This window comes from Arvicanthis niloticus, chromosome 26 (genome assembly GCF_011762505.2).
Source record: "Arvicanthis niloticus isolate mArvNil1 chromosome 26, mArvNil1.pat.X, whole genome shotgun sequence".
Lineage (NCBI taxonomy): Eukaryota > Metazoa > Chordata > Mammalia > Rodentia > Muridae > Arvicanthis > Arvicanthis niloticus.
The window spans coordinates 14,596,746-14,620,457 of NC_133434.1; the positions used below are offsets into that span (position 1 = coordinate 14,596,746).

The 23,712-nt window shown below is 45.6% G+C and overlaps 1 protein-coding gene across 3 annotated transcripts; it reads left to right on the forward strand.

Annotated features, from left to right (window-relative positions):
* Window positions 1–964: 964 nt before the first annotated feature.
* Window positions 965–21,716, forward strand: Bud13 (BUD13 spliceosome associated protein). Of its 3 annotated transcripts, XM_076925031.1 has the most exons (11): window positions 965–1,143; window positions 3,582–3,672; window positions 4,055–4,139; window positions 4,921–5,613; window positions 7,075–7,292; window positions 13,793–13,895; window positions 14,205–14,343; window positions 14,574–14,758; window positions 14,980–15,061; window positions 20,675–20,750; window positions 21,332–21,716. In XM_076925031.1, exons 1-10 carry the CDS (start codon window positions 1,001–1,003, stop codon window positions 20,748–20,750), a joined length of 1,815 nt encoding a protein of 604 aa, XP_076781146.1. In that variant the 5' UTR covers window positions 965–1,000; the 3' UTR covers window positions 21,332–21,716. The 3 variants fall into 3 exon arrangements, with proteins under 3 accessions (XP_076781146.1, XP_076781145.1, XP_076781147.1); XM_076925030.1 differs by lacking the exon at window positions 20,675–20,750 and having other exon boundaries at window positions 966–1,143; XM_076925032.1 differs by lacking the exons at window positions 965–1,143; window positions 20,675–20,750 and adding an exon at window positions 3,835–3,968.
* Window positions 21,717–23,712: the final 1,996 nt, after the last annotated feature.

A 23,712-nucleotide genomic window follows, 5' to 3' on the forward strand; every position in this document is an offset into this window, starting at 1 on the left:
AGCCAGGCAGTAGGAAGATGTGTGGGTTCCTGTACTTGGCCAAAACTTTATCATCTATAAAGGAGACTAATAAAGCCAAAAGCTAGGGGCTGGAGAGATGGCTCAGTGGTTAAAAGCCCTGACTACTCTTCCAGAGAGGTCCTGAGTTCAATTCCCAGCAACCACATGGTGGTTCACAACCATTTGTAATGGGATCTGATGCCCTCTTCTGGTGTCTGAAGAAAGTGACTGTGTACTCATATACATAATATAAATACTATTAAAAAAAAAAAAAGAAACAATTGTGAGGGTTAGGTGGGAAGTCACAAAACACTTAAGTCTTTACAGAAGAAATGCTAGAATCTTAGTAGCTTTCTTTGCCAAACTGACAACGAATCCGTGTCATTTCCACTGGGGAGATTTTTACATCATTTTCTTGAGAGCCAATAGATACCAAAGGTGAGAAGGTCAATACAGGTTTGATAAAACCTATTAAAATTTCATAGTCACAATACTAGGATGGGTTTTGACTTCCCCTAAATGGTACCTGGAAGCCTGTTCCAGCAGACTTCCCACAAAAAGGTATGTATACCAATAAAAGTGATTGCAGTAAACTAATCAACTGGACACTTTGAAACGTTTGGCACAGCATCCATCATTAAAATGCTGTTCAAGAATTTGCTCCTCGTGGTACAGCTATAATAGGTCTCGCATTCATACAGGTGTTCTTCCTTACTTTGGCCCTGATGCCGCCAGAGCGGGATCTTGTTACATCGGCCTGTGGCTTCTCAGCTGAGACAATGTGGGTTGCAGGCTGTTGTACGGATGCCTAATCACAGGAAAGCACAACCAGCCCGAGATGCAAGCATGCTCCCCTTGAGCCTGTCAAGGCTCACACCCATCGGCTCAGCAGTACAAAAGTCCTATTCCTAAAACTTCCGCTTCTGGCTCCACCCCTACCGTTTCGCGTTGAAGAATTTTGTCCCTCACGACGAGCTGTTGCCCCGCCCTCGCCGCTGCCATGGCGGCAGCTCCGCCGGTCTCCAAGGCTGAGTATCTGAAACGTTACTTGTCTGGGGCAGATGCTGTCTTGGAAGGAGGTCCAGAGTCCGGTCGCAAGCGGCGCAAAAAACGGCCGAAGCCGGGAGGCTCTGGCGGCAAGGGGTGAGTCGACCGGTGGGGTGTCGCGCTACCCGGTTGAGCCCTCGGCCGCAGTTCTTCCTCGTCCTGGCCCGCGCGGTGCTCCGAGCGCTGCCGTCCCCTGCCCGACCCCAGGCCGACCCCAGGCCCCTCTCCGCTTCCCCGGGGCGGGCTTGTAGCCGCCACTGGCAGCTCAGACCTCACCCTCTGAGCAGTACCTTCCTTAGGCAGCTAGAACTTAACTCACTTTCTCCCCACCTTTGTAGCCTTAGATCGTTCCGTGTACAGATCGGAAGCCGTGCCCCGAGAATGGCAGAGTTAATTCAACCCCCCCCCCCTTTTTTTTCTTACTTGATCTCTCTCTCTCTTCCTCCCTCCCTCCCTCCCTTCCTTCCTTAATTTTAAGATCCAAAAGTCTCTTTCTGGAGGTTCCAAAGTACCAGGAACTGATCTGGAATCAAAACACCCATGTCCTGTTACATCTACTGCTGACCGTAACTACTAACATGGGGACAGTTGGCATCATGTGCCTGGCCTCTTTCTAAAAATTTTGACCATGTAACTTTCAGAACATTGTAATGAAGCAGACGGTTGTTTTAAATGCTATACTTCCAGGTTCTAAAGTGATGTGCTGAGACAAGAGTTCAGATGAAATATCCTTTAGTAACTTGGCCACTGGGATCTGGAAAGGTAGGGATAGGAGAGCCAACATCAGTTCCCAGAACAAAGGAAATTTCTATATTTGTAGACTTTAGAGCAGCGGCCTTAAGTTTAGAAGCTTACTGAAGGTACTATCTTGGATATAAAGTTGAAACTCTGGAGGATAATTCCATTCTCACCCACTCCCCTGGGTCTGCTAAGAGCTTATTGGTTTAAAGAGAGTACTAAGGATACAAAGTGTGGCTCACCCTGTCTATGGGGCAGCATCATGATCTAACAGCATTATTCCCAGATGGCCCATTGACCTGGGTAGAATTATTCCCAATTCCCACATTGGTCTTCATTTGGAACTTGAGCATGACATGAATTATAGATGGAATCTTCGTGGTGTTATCAGTTAAGATGAGCCTCTGTTCAGTTAAGGTGGGTGCTAAATTCAGTGGTTGATATCCTTGGAAGAAGGGGCAATGCCATGCAGGGAGAATAGTTTAAGCTTTGGAGCAATACCGATCAGAATTCAAATCCTAGCTGTGCTACTTTATAGCCCGAGTGGTCCAGGGCAAGAGAGTTGATCTCTCTGAGACTCATAGTCCTAGCCCTTAAAGTGATCTTACACCTTACTACTTGTCTGAAATGGTTGTGGTGATTAAAGCTGTATCATGTGTTCCTGACATTTCAAATAACCTCTCTGCGGCACAGTTCATCTCTGTGGCACACATTTATCGGATGCACCATCTCACAGTAATTGGGGGACCAGTTCCCGGAGTCCATAGATACTTAAGCTCTTTCACAAAGTGATACACTATTTTCATGTAAACTATTCACATCCTCTTTAAATTATCTCTAGATTACTTAAAACCCACTACAACTTAGATGGTATTCCAGTATTTACATTCTATGGGCCATTGTAACCAAAGACAATCTGTATCTATTTAATATATTGGCTATTCCTTTTCCCCCGAGTATCTTTAATCTGTGGTTGGTTGAGTTTGCAGTTGCAGAGTCCATGGGAATGGAGGACTGAGTCCCTCCCGTGACAGTTGTTTGAAGAGGCCTTGATGAACAAAACATGGATTAGTCAGCAGGATGTGGTGGTAGATGGCTATAATCCCAGCACAGGGGAGGCTGGGCAGGAGGCTGGAGAGCTGAGAGCTAGCTATGGGAGACTATCTGGGGACAACAGCAGCAAGGCAATAAATAAAAGAATGCCTCAGTCCTTGGCTGTTGGAGCTTAGATTTAATGGGAACATGGGCTTATGAATACACAGGGAAGCATTTGAAGTCTGTGTAGAGATGTTTCTACTCTGGGGGCAGGAGGCAGTGAGCAAGAAAGATGAGTTCAAGGAGGTTACTCAGGGCTGGGGCCCAGAGAAAATGAGACTCGTGGTTAACAGCAAGGAGAGTGGGGTTGGCAGAGGAAGGGCTTGTGTTTGTGAAAGCTGGTATTGCCAGAGGTGGACAGTGATGTAGTACATTGACAGTCCAGGACACACAAACACTGAGCCATATGTTCAACTTTGAAAGCTAGAAGGGAGCCAGCGACATGGCTTTGCACCTGACAAGCCTGACAACCTGTCAGTCCCTGAACCCACATGGTGAAGAGAGAGAATTGACTCCTGCAAGTTGTCCTCTCACTTCCGTATGCATGCCTTAGCACATATATACACCATCACTGACACACAGACACACAGACACACACACACACACACACACACACACACACTGTCAACGAACAACAGGTAAATGTATGTAGGCCCGTGTCCTAGAATGAATTCCTTTCTGAGCTTTTCACTCTCATCTAGAATGCGGATCGTTGATGATGATGTGGGTTGGGCAGCCATCTCTACCGCTAAGCTGGAAAAGGAGGAGGAAGAAGATGGAGATTTGCCTGTGGTATGTATCTTGTGGAGATGCTTATCGGAACTTTGAAATGATCCAAGCTTCTCAGCCTTGATGCTGAGCAAGGGGAGAGGTGACACTCAAAGAGCTACGTGGCACTGTTTTCTTCTATGGTGCTTTTATAAATGGTCCTAACTTAATGTTTTGACTGTGCAGTGGTGTGGACGTGATACATTTTCAGCAGAAAATGGTTTTGATTTTCCGGCTAGCACTGTTTGGTATGATATCCTCATGATGGGCAGTGGAAGTCAGTCATTCGATCACAAGGAGAAGCAGGCAGTTCTCTGCATGTAAGCTGTGGCTCTAGGCTCTTGAGGCAAGTGCTCCTTGGCTGGGTTCTCTGGGTTTTCCTTACGTGATGCCCCCACTCCTGCAGGTGGCCGAGTTTGTGGATGAGCGTCCAGAAGAGGTAAAGCAGATGGAGGCCTTCCGCTCCAGTGCCAAGTGGAAGCTTCTGGGAGGTGAGTGTTGGCAGCAAATACAACTATACGTCTCACTTCCAGGGTAGGTCCCTTCTGCTTCCTTGCCTTAGAGGAATGTGTGGTTTGTTTTGTGTCAGTAATGATGAAAAACGTGGTGGGAAAAAGATGTCAGAACTTCAGAAGAAGGGCATGGAACATGAGAGGCTGACTTGTTAGAGCATGGAGACCAGGCTTCCCACAATTCTAGAATGAAACAGCTCCCGTGGCCAGGGCCCACAGTTTTGTCTTTTATTTTGTGACTATTTCTCTGTTCTCCTGACTTTTCATAAACAAAGCTCTCCCATCTCCTCCTCCAGCACTCTTTGTGTTTTCCTTTTCTTTGTTTTTTCTTTTTTTTTAAACCTTTGAGATAGCCGGGCTGCGGTGGCGCACGCCTTTAATCCCAGCATTTGGAAGGCAGAGGCAGGCGGATTTCTGAGTTCGAGGCCAGCCTGGTCTACAAAGTGAGTTCCAGGACAGCCAGGGCTACACAGAGAAGCCCTGTCTCGAAAAAAAATAAAAAATAAAATAAAATAAAATAAAAATAAATAAATAAAAAAAATAAAAATAAACCTTTGAGACAAAGTCTTAATATATAGTCCAGGCCACTGTGATTGGATCTTACTTCTTGGGATCTATTTAATTACAGAATACTCCTGGTGCTTGCTCATTTCTCATACATAGGTGATAAAGGAATTGTCTCCTAAGTGGGGTTTGGTACCCTCTGTGCCGCTAGGCCAGAGCACATTATGGGACTCTTACTGTTTGCTTTTGTGTTTAGGCCATAGTGAAGATGGACATTTTCATCATGATGACCAAGATCCATCTCCTCCCAGGAGGGTCCGTCATGATACCCCGGACCCATCTTCTCCCAGGAGGGTCCGCCATGATACCCCGGACCCATCTCCCAGGAAGGCCCGCCATGATACCCCGGACCCATCTCCTCCCAGGAGGGTCCGTCATGATACCCCGGATCCATCTCCTCCTAGGAGGGTCCGTCATGATACCCCGGATCCGTCTCCTCCCAGGAGGGTCCGTCATGATATCCCGGATCTGTCTCCCCCAAGGAGGGTCCGCCATGACTCAGATGCTTCTCCCCCTAGGAAGTCTCATCGTAATTCTTCAGCTGTATCTCCTAGGAGAGGCCATCATGGTTCCTCAGGTACCTCTTCCCCAAGACAGGCCCATAACCACTCTCCTACTGCAGCCCAGCATAAAAGGACTCTTGACTCTTCAGGTGCACAGCATCTCAGGAGGACTCGTCATGATTCCCCTGATTTGGAACTGCCCAAAGCCACAAATAGTAAAGCTGCAGAAAGACCCCCTAGCAAGACTGTATCCCAGAGTGAGCTAGGACCCTCTCACCCACCACTCTCCACGAACAGCAAGTACGAACATGACTCTGACCTTTCTCCTCCACGGAAACGGCAAACAAAAGCCCATTTTGGAGCTAAGAAACAGCTTGATTCTAAAGGTGAGCACAAGGCTGTGCATAAGAGGAACTGCATCCCTGTGAGTGTAAGAACGAGTTTCAGATGGGGTGGGCTCAGAGCCTCAGTGGGTAAAGTGTTGGCTTCATTAGTGCTGTAAAAGGAGAACACTGACTTCTGAAAGTCATCCTCTGACCTCCACGTGGGGACGCCTGGGTGCATGCACACATGCACACATACAGTCTGTAAAAGGAGAGCACTAAAGTCATCCTGACCTCCACACGTGGATGCCTACACTCATACACAAGTGCACACATACAGTAATAATAAATACAAATACACAAAAGTGTCACAAAATTGTGTCATTTGGACAACATCATTGCTAGTGTGGTAGCCAGTGTCCCTGGGTGGTTTTTGGTGGCCAAGTTGGGCGTGGTTGGGCCTAGCTATGTAGAATGTACTTGTCACCTGTGTAATCTTCCCTGGTCTCTCCACTTAACAGCTTTCCCTGAGTTTGCTCTGAGGGTATTTGACAGTCATCTTGTACATACACTGATGGCACAACTGCAGATTGTTTCTTTCTTTTTTTTTTTTAAGATTTATTTATTTTGTGTATATGAGTACAGTATTGATCTCTTCAGACACACCAGAAGAGGGCATCAGATCCCATTACAGATGGCTGTGAGCCACCATGTGGTTGCTGGGAATTGAACTCAGGACCTCTGGAAGAGCAGTCAGTGCTCTTAACTGTCGAGCCATCTCTCCAGCCCTGGATTGTTTCTTATCTGAGATCTCCTGGGGATTTGACTGATAGGTTCCTAGAAAATCAAGCAGTTATTTACTAGGTCAGAATGTGTGGCTGTTGCTACTACCTAGTACCTGCTGTATGGCAGCTTTTCAGGAGGTGACTGGTGACACTGTCATCTAGAACAGGCCCATGCAGGAAAGGGTTTTACATCATCATTTGCTCTAGCTACAGCTTTAATTTTAAATTGAAATTACTTTGTTACTCTTGACTCTGGGGCATCACATATACTCCAGGTCGTCTTCCTGACTCTGCCACACTGCCCAGGGCCAACTCGGCTCTTCTACCAGTTCTGAAGAAGGTGGCAGAAGAGACAACAGTATGAACCAGTGTCTGAGATCTCATACACTTTTCAGAGTCACACTAGTGGCCAGGAAACAGAGCCTTGCCTTTGTTCTTCTGTTACTTGTGCCTGTGTTTTGGTTAGTCATGTTTTTTCATAGGATGGCTAAAAAGACACTGAACCCAGCTTGGTAAGTTCCTTTAAATATTCTTCTGAGGAGATTAACTTATTCTCCCTTCCTCTCCTGTGCTGGGGACCAAAACCAGGTTTGCCGCACTAGGTGGGCACTTTACTACTGAACCATCTCCATCCTTAATTCCTTCTTTAATCCCTAGATTCTATTAGACACAGAAGATCGTAGAAGCTTTCAACCTAGGAGCTATCGCAGTCATTCTCTGACTGTTCTTTTCTGCTTAGGTGTCTACCAAAAAGCCTCTGGTTCAGATCTCTCTCCTCCACGGAAAAAAAACAATTCAGGGCACCAGGATTGTGATTCAGATCTGTCACCACCACGGAATAGACCAAGACACCAGAGCTCTGACTCCGACCTCTCCCCACCCCGGAGAAGACAGAGGACCAAATCTTCCGATTCTGACCTCTCTCCACCTCGAAGGAGTCCCCGTCCTGGGAAGAAGGTAGGTTTCCAGGAGTTATGTCTTTATCAGCATGACTCCTCCCTTCTGGCTTGACAGACACCACAGAGGTTCCAGCCAGACAGTGAGAAAGTGGTACAGGAAATTGGAGTTAGAAGCATTTCTGGAACTTTCTTAGAAGGAGACATGAGTGTAACTCGTCTTAGCTGGGCTTGCTGTGGATCCAGAATGTTGGAGGTTTGAAGGCTGTGCAGTTACGGCACCTAAACGGTGCTCAGAGTGGTGTAGATTTGGGATGCATTTCTGGTTTTGGATCAGGAGTGCACAGATGGACCAGATTGCCCAGGGGGCCCCTGCCTTTCAGAGCCTTGTAATGCCACTGGTCTCATCTCAGAGTCTCTAGAAAGCCTCAGTGTCTTGTCTTTGTTGTGTTCAGTGTACTCCAAGGCTGGCCTTGAACTTCTGACCCTCTGCCTCTTCCCACCTGCTGATGTGCAGGCTGGCACCACCTGCTTTCCTAATAGTAAATCGAGGCTTGCAGATTACAGAGTACAGTTGGAAGTGCAGAACCCTGTGAAACCGATCATAGCTTTAAATTGTACTTCTGCTACTTAGTATCTGTGAGATTGGGCAAGAGGCTCACTCTGTTCCTCTAAATCTCAGCTTTTTGCTTTTTAAAATGTACATAAGGGAGTTCAAGGCCAGCCTGTGCTCTAGAGGACTCTATTTTAAAAACAAAAAAACACAAGTCGTGCAAATTTAGTCCATACTATGTGCCCCATGTTTGTGTTTCTATTTGCATTAAAATTTGATACCATGAAGTGTTCTGTGAGATTAGATGTTTCCCACGCTATGTTGTGAGCCCTGTGGTCAATAATGAGAATTATTAATTCAAGAAGACAACAGGCTTTGGGTTGCTTATAGCTGACAGTCAGGTACGTGAACACTGGTGTTGCCGCCTGGCAAAATGGTGTTGCTGTTGCCTCTTATCTTGCAATGGCTTCATACTTGTTTTACTCTTGCACAGACTGCACACTTGTATTCCACATGCACAGATTGCACATTTGTATTCCTTTTGCACAGGCTGAACACTTGTATTTCACATGCACAGACAAACTATTTGTATTCCCAATGAACACGCTGAACATTTGTATTCCCCGTGCACAAACTGCACATTTGTATTCCCCAAGCACAGATTGCACGTTTGTATTCCTTTTGCACAGACTGACCATTTGTATTCCCAGTGAACAGGCTGAACATTTGTATTCCCTGTGCACAGGCTGCACACTTGTATTCCTCTCGCACAGACTGCATTCTTGTATTCCCTGTGCACAGGCTGCACACTTGTATTTCACATGCACAGGCTGAACATTTGTATTCCTCTTGCACAAACTGCACACTTGGTTTCCACAGGCACAGATTGCACATTTGTATTCCACATGCACAGATTGCACATCTGTATTCCACATGAACAGGCTGAACATTTGTATTCCTCTCGCACAAGCGGCACACTTGTATTCCCCATGCACAAATTGCACATTTGTATTCCACATGCACAGATTGCACACTTGTATTCCCAATGAACAGGCTGAACATTTGTATTCCTCTCACACAGGCGGCACATTTGTATTCCACATGCACAGATTGCACATTTGTATTCCACATGCACAGATTGCACACTTGTATTCCCAATGAACAGGCTGAACATTTGTATTCCTCTCACACAGGCGGCACATTTGTATTCCACATGCACAGATTGCACACTTGTATTCCACATGCACAGATTGTACACTTGTATTCCACATGCACAGATTGCACATTTGTATTCCCCATGAACAGGCTGAACATTTGTATTCCACATGCATAGATTGCATATTTGTATTCCAAATGCACAGATTGCACACTTGTATTCCACATGCACAATTTGCACATTTGCATTCCCAATGAACAGGCTGAACATTTGTATTCCACATGCACAGATTGCACATTTGTATTCCAAATGCACAGATTGCACACTTGTATTCCACATGCACAGATTGCACATTTGCATTCCCAATGAACAGGCTGAACATTTGTATTCCACATGCACAGATTGCACATTTGTATTCCAAATGCACAGATTGCACACTTGTATTCCCCATGCACAGATTGCACATTTGTATTCCACATGCACAGATTGCACATTTGTATTCCCAATGAACAGGCTGAACATTTGTATTCCACATGCACAGATTGCACATTTGTATTCCCCATGCACAGATTGCACACTTGTATTCCACATGCACAGATTGCACATTTGTATTCCACATGCACAGATTGCTCATTTGTATTCCACATGAACAGATTGCACACTTGTATTCCACATGCACAGATTGCACATTTGTATTCCACATGCACAGATTGCACATTTGTATTCCCAATGAACAGGCTGAACATTTGTATTCCTCTTGCACAGGCGGCACACTTGTATTCCCCATGCACAGATTGCACATTTGTATTCCACATGCAGATTGCACACTTGTATTCCACATGCACAGATTGCATATTTGTATTCCACATGCACAGATTGCACACTTGTATTCCACATGCACAGATTGCACATTTGTATTCCACATGCACAGATTGCACATTTGTATTCCCAATGAACAGGCTGAACATTTGTATTCCACATGCACAGATTGCACATTTGTATTCCAAATGCACAGATTGCACACTTGTATTCCACATGCACAGATTGCACATTTGTATTCCACATGCACAGATTGCTCATTTGTATTCCACATGAACAGATTGCACATTTGTATTCCCCATGCACAGATTGCACACTTGTATTCCACATGCACAGATTGCACATTTGTATTCCACATGCACAGATTGCTCATTTGTATTCCACATGAACAGATTGCACACTTGTATTCCACATGCACAGATTGCACATTTGTATTCCACATGCACAGATTGCACATTTGTATTCCCAATGAACAGGCTGAACATTTGTATTCCTCTTGCACAGGCGGCACACTTGTATTCCCCATGCACAGATTGCACATTTGTATTCCACATGCAGATTGCACACTTGTATTCCACATGCACAGATTGCATATTTGTATTCCACATGCACAGATTGCACATTTGTATTCCCCATGAACAGGCTGAACATTTGTATTCCTCTCGCACAGGCGGCACACTTGTATTCCCCATGCACAAATTGCACATTTGTATTCCACATGCACAGATTGCACATTTGTATTCCACATGCACAGATTGCACATTTGTATTCCACATGAACAGATTGCACACTTGTATTCCCAATGAACAGGCTGAACATTTGTATTCCTCTCACACAGGCGGCACATTTGTATTCCACATGCACAGATTGCACATTTGTATTCCACATGCACAGATTGCACATTTGTATTCCACATGAACAGATTGCACATTTGTATTCCCAATGAACAGGCTGAACATTTATATTCCTCTCACACAGGCGGCACATTTATATTCCACATGCACAGATTGCACACTTGTATTCCACATGCACAGATTGTACACTTGTATTCCACATGCACAGATTGCACATTTGTATTCCCCATGAACAGGCTGAACATTTGTATTCCACATGCATAGATTGCATATTTGTATTCCAAATGCACAGATTGCACACTTGTATTCCACATGCACAGATTGCACATTTGCATTCCCAATGAACAGGCTGAACATTTGTATTCCCCATGCACAGATTGCACATTTGTATTCCACATGCACAGATTGCACATTTGTATTCCAAATGCACAGATTGCACACTTGTATTCCACATGCACAGATTGCACATTTGTATTCCACATGCACAGATTGCACATTTGTATTCCCAATGAACAGGCTGAACATTTGTATTCCTCTTGCACAGGCGGCACACTTGTATTCCCCATGCACAGATTGCACATTTGTATTCCACATGCAGATTGCACACTTGTATTCCACATGCACAGATTGCATATTTGTATTCCACATGCACAGATTGCACACTTGTATTCCACATGCACAGATTGCACATTTGTATTCCCCATGAACAGGCTGAACATTTGTATTCCTCTCGCACAGGCGGCACATTTGTATTCCACATGCACAGACTGCACACTTGTATTCCACATGCACAGATTGCACACTTGTATTCCCCATGCACAGATTGCACATTTGTATTCCACATGCACAGATTGCACACTTGTATTCCACATGCACAGATTGCATATTTGTATTCCCCATGCACAGATTGCACATTTGTATTCCACATGCACAGATTGCACATTTGTATTCCCAGTGAACAGGCTGAACATTTGTATTCCTCTCACACAGGCGGCACATTTGTATTCCCCATGCACAAATTGCACATTTGTATTCCACATGCACAGATTGCACATTTGTATTCCACATGCACAGATTGCACATTTGTATTCCACATGCACAGATTGCATATTTGTATTCCACATGCACAGATTGCACACTTGTATTCCACATGCACAGATTGCACATTTGTATTCCCCATGCACAGGTTGCACACTTGTATTCCACATGCACAGATTGCATATTTGTATTCCACATGCACAGATTGCACATTTGTATTCCCCATGCACAGATTGCACATTTGTATTCCACATGAACAGATTGCACATTTGTATTCCCAGTGAACAGGCTGAACATTTGTATTCCTCTCACACAGGCGGCACATTTGTATTCCCCATGCACAAATTGCACATTTGTATTCCACATGCACAGATTGCACATTTGTATTCCACATGCACAGATTGCATATTTGTATTCCACATGCACAGATTGCACACTTGTATTCCACATGCACAGATTGCACATTTGTATTCCCCATGCACAGGTTGCACACTTGTATTCCACATGCACAGATTGCATATTTGTATTCCACATGCACAGATTGCACATTTGTATTCCCCATGCACAGATTGCACATTTGTATTCCACATGAACAGATTGCATACTTGTATTCCACATGCACAGACTGCACACTTGTATTCCACATGCACAGATTGCACACTTGTATTTCCCATGCACAGATTGCACATTTGTATTCCACATGAACAGATTGCATACTTGTATTCCCCATGCACAGATTGCACATTTGTATTCCACATGCGCAGATTGCACATTTGTATTCCACATGAACAGATTGCACATTTGTATTCCACATGCACAGATTGCACACTTGTATTCCACATGCACAGATTGCACATTTGTATTCCCCATGCACAGGTTGCACACTTGTATTCCACATGCACAGATTGCATATTTGTATTCCACATGCACAGATTGCACATTTGTATTCCCCATGCACAGATTGCACATTTGTATTCCACATGAACAGATTGCATACTTGTATTCCACATGCACAGACTGCACACTTGTATTCCACATGCACAGATTGCACACTTGTATTTCCCATGCACAGATTGCACATTTGTATTCCACATGCACAGATTGCATACTTGTATTCCCCATGCACAGATTGCACATTTGTATTCCACATGCGCAGATTGCACATTTGTATTCCACATGAACAGATTGCACATTTGTATTCCACATGCACAGATTGCACACTTGTATTCCACATGAACAGATTGCACATTTGTATTCCCAATGAACAGGCTGAACATTTGTATTCCTCTCACACAGGTGGCACATTTGTATTCCACATGCACAGATTGCACACTTGTATTCTACATGCACAGATTGCACATTTGTATTCCCAATGAACAGGCTGAATATTTGTATTCCTCTCACACAGGCGGCACATTTGTATTCCACATGCACAGACTGCAAATTTGTATTCCCAATGAACAGGCTGCACATTTGTATTCCTTGTGCACAGGCTGCACACTTGTATTCCCCAAGGACAGATTGCACATTTGTATTCCTCGTGCACTGGTTGCACACTTGTATTCCTCTTACACAGACTGACCATTTGTATTCCCAATGAACAGGCTGAACAATTGTATTCCCCGTGCACAGGCTGCACACTTGTATTCCTCAAGCACAGACTGCACACTTGTATTCCCCATGCACAGGTTGTACATTTGTATTCCTCTTGCACAGACTGCACATTTGTATTCCCCGTGCACAGGCTGCACACTTGTATTCCCCAAGGACAGATTGCACATTTTTATTCCTCGTGCACTGGCTGCACACTTGTATTCCCTGTGCAGAGGCTGCACATTTGTATTCCCAATGAACAGGGTGAACATTTGTATTCCTCGTGCACAGATTGCACATTTGTATTCCTCTTGCACAGGCTACACACTTGTATTCCTCTCACACAGACTGCACACTTGTATTCCTCTCGCACAGGTTGCACATTTGTATTCCCCATGCACAGACTGCACACTTGTATTCCTCTTGCACAGGCTGCACATTTGTATTCCTCTTGCACAGGCTGCTAACTTGTATTCCTTGTGCACAGATTGCACATTTGTATTCCTCTTGGCCACACTGCACACTTGTATTCCTCTTCTCTTGCACAGGCTCCACATATGTATTCCGGAGTGAAGACTGGATTGGTCACTGATGTTCAACGGGAGCACCAGGAACTCAAGAAACAGGACCAAGCCACCCCTGACCTCGGAGGTACAAATGTGGGTGTGCAGGGCCACTTTTGGCTCCTGCAGCTCTCTTTCCTGTTGTTCAGTGTGGCTTGTCGTATTTGCTAGCGGAATGCTTCTGTGTCTCTGCTCTGCTTTTGTGCGGTACCTTAACCTCAGTAGTGCAAGCACGTCTTTCCTTCCCAGTGTGAAAGAATGTTAGTAGGAGCCACTGTGGTCTGTCTCAGAGGTCTTCCAGCAAGAGGTTCCCGGCAGTTGGCTTCTGGTGCTAGAATGTCATTTCTGACTGTGATGCCCAGTGTGTATCTTTAAACTGTGATTTTTTCCTTCAAAGCTCAGTTTGAGTTCACTGAAACTGTATTTCGAGACAAGTCTGGTCGGAAGAGAAATTTGAAGCTGGAGCGCCTGGAACAGAGGAGGAAAGCAGAGAAAGACTCAGAGCGAGATGAGCTGTATGCCCAGTGGGGGAAAGGGTAAGGGTGCCCCTGAGCACAAGCTAGACTGCCGGACCAGAGCCAGCCATTACCTTGCATTTCTGGAAGCTGATACGGGGTAAGCCTCAGGTGCACAGTCTCTTGAGATGGTGGGTTCAAGACACCACTTGGGATTCTGTGGCTCCTAGAGAGAGGGAGTCCTCCAGGGCAGCATTGTGGTCTCGCACTGTAGGAGAGAATTCTCAACCAGGATGCTTCTTTTTGCCCAGGCTTGCCCAGAGTCGGCAGCAGCAACAGAATGTTGAAGACGCGATGAAGGAGATGCAGAAACCTCTGGCCCGCTATATAGATGACGAAGATCTGGATCGGATGTTGAGAGAACAGGAAAGAGAAGGGGACCCGATGGCCAAGTTTATAAAGAAGAATAAGGCTAAGGAGAACAAGAATAAGAAAGGTAAGCTTGGGGTTGCTGGAACCGGAGGTGACTGAGAGAGTTGTCAGACTGCTGTGCATAGCTTTCCCAGAGAAGGCTGCCCCACACCTACTCTAGTGCCCTTGTGTTGGGAGTTTGGATAAAAATAATAGGGACCTTCCATGAAGGATTTTCTCCCATAGCCATAGCTCTGAATGAAACTGTGTCAGTAGCTAACTTCCTTTTTCTCGTTCTGTGTTTAGAGAGGCCTCGATACAATGGTCCTGCTCCTCCTCCCAATAGATTCAACATTTGGCCCGGGTATCGCTGGGATGGAGTGGACAGGTGGGTCTATTTCCTGTATTTTTGTTTTCTCTTCTGCCTGACCTTAACCTTTTCTGGTTTTCTTTTTTTTTTTTTTACCTTCTTTTTGAGACAGGGTCTCACTCCGTAGCCAGGCAGGCCTCCAATTCATGCACTACCTCCTAGGTTCTGGGAATACAGCATGGGACCCATAGTAGGCTTTGTCTAATGTCTGAGATCCCTCTACACTTGCCCTCCCTCTCTGCAGTCACACATGCGATGTGTGCTTCAGTCCTGAGCTCTATTTGCCAAGGCCTGGATTTCTCCCGTTTCCTTCCCATAGATGTTGAGAAGCTCAGGAGGAACAACTGAAGTGGCTCTGACAAGTCCCACTTTGTTTCACACATTGGTCACGCTCAGTATGTTCTAAGGGTTAGAGGATGAATGAGGGCTGTGGCCTTGAGCCTTCTCTGTGGTGTGTCTTTAACATGTTGTGTTTGAACATTAATTCTCTATAATCCTGGGAGGAAACCCTGCCACCTCATCTGGTTACCTGCTAGCATCTCAGAGTGTGCTCGGGCTTGCTGACTGGCAGGATCGCTTCTGCCGGTTGTTGCACATCCCGTCTCCCCTTGCCCACATGGAACGTTAGCACGTAGTGTGATGGTTCTCAGAGCTTTGAATCTCAGGGCCCTTTTACACTCTGTGTTAGTGAGATGGCTCTGTGGGCAAAGGCGCTTGCGGCCAAGCCTAATGATGTGAGTTCAAGTCTTGATACCCATGTGGTAGGAGAGACCTGCCTCTTCTTGCAAATTGTTCTCTGACCTCCACACATTTGAGTGTGTGTGTGTGTACCTTTATAAGTAAATATAATTTTTAAAGAAATTTTTGGGGATCCCAAGAAGCTTTTGCTTATGTTTATTATATATTTATAGTTACTATATTAAAAATTAAAAGACCATTTATTCACTATATAGAATAAAACTATTATATACTAATATAATTACCATTATTTTTAATGAGAAGTAATTATTAAAAAGAACAAAAATAATTAATTTAGCTTTTTGCAAATATCATTAATGACTAGACTGATAGGAGACAGCTGGGTTCTGACTTTGTCTATTATAAAGTGTTTAGTTGAAATGGAGGAGAAACCCAGTCTGCCACGTCACCAGCAGAAAAGGAAGATGTGACACAGAAAAGCTGTATCCATCAAGGCTGTTGTGTAGGTCTGAAGTCATGGAAGGAACTTTTGATACTTTTGCATTAAAATTTATAATCTTTTTTTTTTCCTTTGAGACAGGGTCTCTCTACATAGTCCTGGCTTACCTGGAACTCTCTATATAGACAGGCTGGCTGTGGACTCAGAGCTACCTACCAAGTTCTGGGATTAAAGGCATGTGCTGCCACGCCTGCATAATTCATGGTCTTTTTTTTCCTCTTTATTTTTTATGTCTGGGTGATTTGCCTATCTAGAAATCTGTGCAGGAAGTAATCTTGGCAGCCAGAAGGGATTGTCAGATCCCTTGAGACTGGAATTAGAGTTAGGTGCAAGGAATTGAACCAGGTCCTCTGGAAGAGCAGCTCCTGAGCCATCTTTCCAGTCATAGTCTTTATTATACTTCACATCTTTACCAGTGCACACTATGAATCACATATTGGTCATGTATAACATGTAGGTTGCTGAGTTGTAAACACCTTCCAAAAGCACTTGAGTAGGATATTGAGGAAGTTCTCTGGAATCCGTGTTGAATGTTTTCACATTCCTGTGACTCTCCCTAGTGACTGATGCCCTTACTACACACTGAGCAATTACTTGGGATAATGGTGATTTATAAACATCTGTTAGGCTAAGGTGGCTTCAGAGTTTACAGAATGGTCCTGATACTTTTTTTTGGAAGATAATTTTGTAATTATATTTATGTACTGAAAACTTAGCGTACATTTAACTCAGTTTAATGACGAGTTCTTTAGCCTTTGCCTTTTCCAGCTTAGCAGTGCGAGCCACAGACGTAGAACCAAGGACATGGCCTCGCCAGTGGCGGCGGATCTCGTCATATCTGTGGTTATAATTGGTCCTAATAGCTTCACCAGCTTAGCCAGAGCACCCTTGTCTTCTGAGTTAACCTGTGTGAAGGCAACAGTGGTGCATGTCTTCCTGTGGACCAGGCGCCCCAGCCTGGCCTTTCCCTTGATGATGCAGTAGGGCACCCCCATCTTTCAACACAGGGCAGGCAGGAAACCCACCAGCTCAATGGGGTCTACATCATGGGCAATCACCACCAGCTGAACCCTCTTGTTCTCCACTGACTCCTGCTCAGAGGACAGGTGGTCTCTTAGTTGGGATGTCCCCTTGCCAGCAGCCTTCTTCTCAGCACGGGCCAGTAGCCTTTGCTTCTCCTCTTGCTTTGTCTCTGGCCTGTACTTGTGGGCAAGCTTAAGCAGCTGAGTAGCTGTTTGCCTGTCCAGGGCCTGGGGGAACTGGCTAATGGCAGGAGGTACTTTGAGCTGCTTATAGAGGATGGCTCTTTGCTGCTGCAGCCTGATGTATCAGGGCCATTGGACAACGCGTGTTAGATCTCTTTTGGGCTGGATATCCTACTCAATGCCGAAGTTCTTAGGCCTTTTCTTGAACAAAGAATTGACCACCTTTTTGGCCTCCTGTTTCTTGATGATGGCGGGGGTGGGGCCACCTTCTTCCCCTTGGCCTTCTTTCCTTTGGGCATCTTGCTCGGCTGGAGGAGAGAGCTGGTCCTGATATCTTAGTTGTTTTCTGTCAGTTGCTATTATGTTTCAGCTGCTTTGAGTCCAGAATTCCCATTTGATGGCTTGTATGTCTCCACTGAGATTTCCCATCTGCTCACTCATTTAGAGACTGTTTTCTCTTTTTGAAAAATATTTATAAATGGTGTTTTGAAGTTTTGTCTGCTGATTGCAACATTCTGTTCACCATAGAATTGCTTTCTGTTGATAACCTGTCCCGTGACTCCCCTCTCTTTTGGGGACAGGGTCTCACTTTGTAGGCCAGTCTGGTTTAGAGCTGGCTATGTAGCCCAAACTGATCTTGAACTCAGACCCCTCCTGCCATAGCCTTTTGACTGTTGAAATTATATGTAGGTGACACTGTAACTGGTTAACTTTTTTTGAGTACATGTTATTTTCCTGTTGGTTAATTTGTTAGATCTTTTATTTATGAGTGATACATAGTGGAGATTTGGATTCTGCTCCATTTTCTGTTGATTTTGGTCTGGAGTTTTACTCCACACTGATCCTGTCTCCTTTGCAGTGGGCAGCAGCTAACATTGGCTCAAGTCTTCCCTCTGGCTGCTGCACTCTGTCTGACAGTGCTGGTAGTGGTCCTCTGCACAAGCATGAGTCACCAAAGCTCGGTGTGACCTTTGCTGTAGATAACCAGGCTTTATCTCCTTTGCAGAGTCTCTCTCCCAGGACTTCTCCTTAATTGTAGCTGCTCTTCCCACTGTCATAACACCTCAAGCCAGTCAGCCCGTGGTTCTGCATGTGGCCTACTTGAGCTGTGTGGACTGAGAGCTTACCCTCTGCTAACCCACTCCTATTGGATTTTTTTTTCCTGCTTTAGTGGTCACCCATGCCTTAAACCACTATTTATTTTGTCCAGGTTTTATAATTGCTATTTGTGTGTCAGAATCCATTTTTCACTTATGTCAGCCTAAGGCATTATCTTCTGTCCCTCAGGCTGCTTCTGGAATCTGACTCCAGTTCTTCCTGAGGTCAAGAGCCTCGGAGGGACTGCACTTGTAGGCTATCTGGCTACCGTGCTTGTGGGTCACCCTGCAGAATCTTTGGCAGGAGGGTTTTCCTGAACTCACTTGCTCATAGCCACTGGTGGATCTTGTTCCAGCAGTGCCTGCCACCAGAGTGCCTGATGTGCTGTTCGTGTCGGCTTTATTTGGAGCCCCCAATACACACATTTCTCACACACAGTTTCGTCTCAAAGGAAAATAAATAAATACTACAATAAATAATGAAAAAGGAAGGGGTGGCAATTTGGAGAGAGAGGGTGGGAGTGGGTTTGAAGTTTGTGGTCCGCTCGCTGTGTACTTGAACCTCCTCCAGAACTGGCTTCCATGATGACATGATGACCTGTTCCTGTTGTTTGTCCTGTCTTGGCCCCTGTGAGCACCTTTCTCTGTTCCCCTTCTGTGCTCTTCAGTTCTCTTTCTGGAACACCCCCCCCACCCCACCCCCGCCGCTCTCACTCCTGCTCCTACTGGTTGCCTCTTTCCAAGGCAGGCCTTCAGCCACTGTATGTGGTTCCAGTGTGTAGTCGGTCCTCTGGCCCTGTGCAATTGAGGTGCCTCAAGTGCTGTTCACACAGGCAGAACATACCCGCCTTCGAGGTGAGGTCTTCACTTATCTGGTCTCTCAGATTACTGACCCTGAGGCACACCGTTGGCTGTGACTACTCAGTTCCCCTAGATGGCCCCCGTTGCCATCCCTACCTGGCATCACTGCCTGATCACTGCCTTCATCTGTTGCGCAGGCCTCCGTGCTAATAGCTTTCTTAGTGCACAGCTCTACACGCACACACACACACACACACACACACACACACACACAAAATGGGGGGGGGGGTGTTGAGACAGGGTTTCTCTGTGTAGCCCTAGCCGTCCTGGAACTCACTCTGTAGACCAGGCTGGCCTCGAACTCAGAGATCTTCCTGCCTCTGCCTCCCAAGTGCTGGGATTAAAGGCGTGCACCACCACTGCCCGGCTTTGCACATCTCTAGAGATGTCTCTGAAATGCAGTTTTAAGTCTATCTTTCTTGGATGAAATCTGTATTTGTTTTTATGATGTCCTAAACTCACTGGGATTTGGCCTCTCCCTGTCTTTCCAGTGTTGACTTGTGGCCATACCCTTTGTCACTCGGTAGTCTCTGGCCACCAGTGAAAACCCCACCCATTACCCCTTGCAGAGACCAGGGCTCTTGTTTCTGTGCCTGTGTGTTTGTTGCTTTCAGGCATAGTTTGGGGCCACTCCCACAAAGGCCCTTGCTTAGTCCTTCTGACCCTTTTATGTCCGGTATTTCCCCACCCCCACCCCCACTTCCACGAGCTCATTCTGTTTTTTGGTATCCCACACATATATCTAACGGTTTTTCCTTTTGTTTTATTTTTTAAATTTAACTTTTAATTTTTTTGTTTGTTTTTGTGGGTGTTTTAGCTTTGTGTCTGTGCATCACCCTTAGGGCAGCAGCAGCTTTGGATCCCCTGGGACTAGAGTTACCGATGGGAGTGAGCTGACATGGGTTCTCCAGAGGAACCCGGTATTCTTAACTGCTGAGCCATCACCATCTCTTCAGTCTGGATTGAGAGTGTGTTGTGTGCGTGCGTGCGTGTGTGTGTCTGTGTGTGTCTGTGTGTGTGTCTGTGTGTCTGTGTGTCAGTGTAATCCAGAAGAGGGTTTGGATCCCCTGGATCTTGATTGTGAGCCTGTCCAATAGTGCTGGGGGTTCAAAGTTTGGTTTTGTAAGAGCAGTAAATGCTTTTAACCCCTGAGCCATTTCTCAGCTCTGGCCTTTGCTTTCTAGTCATCGTTTAAATGTCTGTGTTGCTTGTCTGAGTTTGTCAGGACAGGTGCTGTGTCCTTCATTTTCCTGCCCTGATTCTTCCATAGCACCTGCTGTCCAGTGAGAACTCGGCACATATGTAACGGATGGTTAAATTGTGCTGCCTGTGGACACCAGCCATGAGTGAGTTGTGCTTTGGTTTTGGATCATGTATTGAACTCATAGCCTCGTAGGGGCTCTGCCTCTACCACTGAGTGACATCCCCAGCCGTCATTTTACTATTTATTTTGAGGCAGGGCTTCATGAAATTGTCCAGGCTAACCATGAACTAACTCTGTAGCCCATGCAGGCCTTGGATTTATCATGTTCCTTCCTCAGCCTTTGGAGAATCTGGGCTTGAGGCCGAGCTGTGTTGAGTCTTTGTAGAGAATAGTGAAGGTTTGAAAGACTTGTCTAATAAGTCTGAACCAGGACTAAGAAGAGGGTTAATTTGTGTTTTGTTGCTTTGATTTTTTTAACATATGGTTTAAATATTTTCCCATGAATAGCTTTCCTTTCTTTTTGTTTGTTTGAAACAGGGTTTCTCTGCGTAGCTCTGTCAGTTCTGGAACTCTCTGTAGTCCAGGCTGGCCTCAAACTCAGATCCACCTGCCTCTGCCTCCTGAGCGCTGGGATCAAAGGCGTGCGCCACCACGCTCGGCTCCTTTCCACTTTTAAATAAATGTTGAGAGTTTGGCTGACTAGAATTTGTCTTTTGATTGCAGATCCAATGGCTTTGAACAGAAGCGCTTTGCCAGGCTTGCCAGCAAGAAAGCTGTGGAGGAGCTTGCCTACAAGTGGAGTGTTGAGGACATGTGACCTCCCTGAGGACATGTGACCTCCCTGAGGACATGTGACCTCCCTGAGGACATGTGATGCTGTGGTGCTGGTAGTACCACCTCACATCCAGCTCTGATGGAGTCCTGCTAAGAGACTGAGACCAGCAAGTTGCTGTCAGTCTGACCTTTGGACTAGGCACCTAATCTTGGCTGTGTCCTTGCTATCTGTGGCTGGCTTTGGCAAGACACGGTGACTTCTTTGTCCCAGGGTTTGTTCTTGGCCAGTGCTTTCCTTTTTCTTAAAAATAAACACATATTTATTTTTTTGTAATCATTTCCTAACTGGGTATTCTGCTTGGGAAAGAATTCCAGCTAATATCAGACTTTTGGGGGTCTTGGGAGTAATGAGTGCTTGGAGTTTTCATTAATTTAACTGTGTGAGTAAAAACATTCTTTTGTGAAAATCAGAATTTGGTGTTAAACCAGGTTCAGGACTATTGGACCTTGTGTGTGATAAGGTAGTGTTACGTGTTAGTGGGAAAGGTGGCTGCTGAGATTCAGAGAATGAGGTTACATGGACAAAAATGAATTGGGCTCCCTCTCTCACACCGAGTCAGCACTCCTGAAGCGATTAAGGCCCCGGGTGAACGGTACAGTGAAGCTGCAGTGTGGCACAGAGGGGGCCCTGGGTTTCTGACCCCAGACAAGTATTAATAAAATGTGATGGGAGCGCGTGATGGCTGTACCTCACACAGCAAACCAGAAACCGATTGCTCTGGCTGCTGCATCATGTGGGGCTCTCTGTGCAGCAGAGCAGGTCATGTCAGAGTTAAGGATGACTACAGACACCGAGAAGACACTGGCAATGTATAACAGTGAGGGATTGCGGACATGAAGGATTGACTTCGTGACCGAACTCTACAAATCAGAAAGGAAACGACAACTGGGAAAATAGAGAAGTGGAGAGAATCAGACCTAGATAGCTAGGAAGCACATTGTCCCACTCCCAGTTAACTGAATGCAAATACAAACATTTTCTATTCTGCAGCTATTAGTGTGGCAAAACCAGCTCTCGTGGGGGAGGGAAACAGCTGGTGTCTGTTGAGGGACGCAGGACATGTGGGAAGTAAGACTGGGAAGCAGTACTGTGTGTCGTTGAGAAGGGGGCACTGGCGTGGGCTGCTAAAAACTGCTAATGTGACCTGTGAGCTGTTTAACTTCTCTGAGCCTTAGCTGACTCTGTGAACTAGAAGAGTGCCCGCCTCATGCCTGGCATATAGTGACTGTCCTTAGCTGTTAGTGTTCTCCTCATTAGCGTCAAGTGTGGTAGGCAGCTTCCAGTGGCCCTCTGGGTCCCTGCTCTCTGGCACTCAAGCCCTTGGGTAGTCCCCTGTCGGAGTGAATAGAGCTGGCTTGTGTCATGACTAATATATGTCAGAACCATGTGACTTCTGAACAGTCGTGAAAGACATACACTCTGCCCTTTCTTGGATGGCTTGGTGTGAAAAAAGATCTCCCCCATTGAACACTCCAGCCCTCCAGGGAGTCATGTGGAGAAGACTGAGGCTTTTCCCAGGGCAGCAGCAAGCAGAAGCCAGTTAGGTGCCTACAGCCCTCATCTGTAACTGGACACAAGCCTCCAGGAGTAAAACTACTAGTTTAAGCTCTGTGACTCATAAAAGCTATGATAATAGATGTTTTCTATTTTCTTAAAAACATAACAAATCCATAACTTTATTAGGTTAAATCAGTTTATGGTCCTTTCGCATAGAATCAGTGGGCTTTGATACATCATGGGGAGGTGTAGCCGTCAGCATGTGAATTTGAAATATTGTGGATACCAGAAACTTGTGTCCATTTCTGGTCATTTCCCTCACTATCTCTGCCCTGGGCAACCCCTGGCCCACCCAGTTTCTCCCAAGAAAGATTTGGTGCCTTGAGACTTATGTAGCGTGAATGTGAGTACACGTGTCACCTAATCTGTGGCCTTCCGTGTCTGCCTCCTTTCATGTCACATGTATCCAAGTTCGATGTGTGCCTCTCCTTTTTGACTGAGTGGTTCCGTGTGTGTTCATCACACACCTTTTATTCATGATTTGGTGGATACAAATGTTTCCACTCTTGATTGTTATGAATACGCTGCTATGAATAATTGGTATACAAGGTTTTGGGTGGATGCTTTTATTTTCGTGTGTGTGTGTGTGTGTGTGTGTGTGTGTGTGTGTGTGTGTGTGTATGCATATACAGACTTGGGAGTAGGGTCATCAAGTCATATGGAACTCTATGTTTTGACTTGTTGAGTAAGCGCCAGGTCTCTTCCCAAGAGT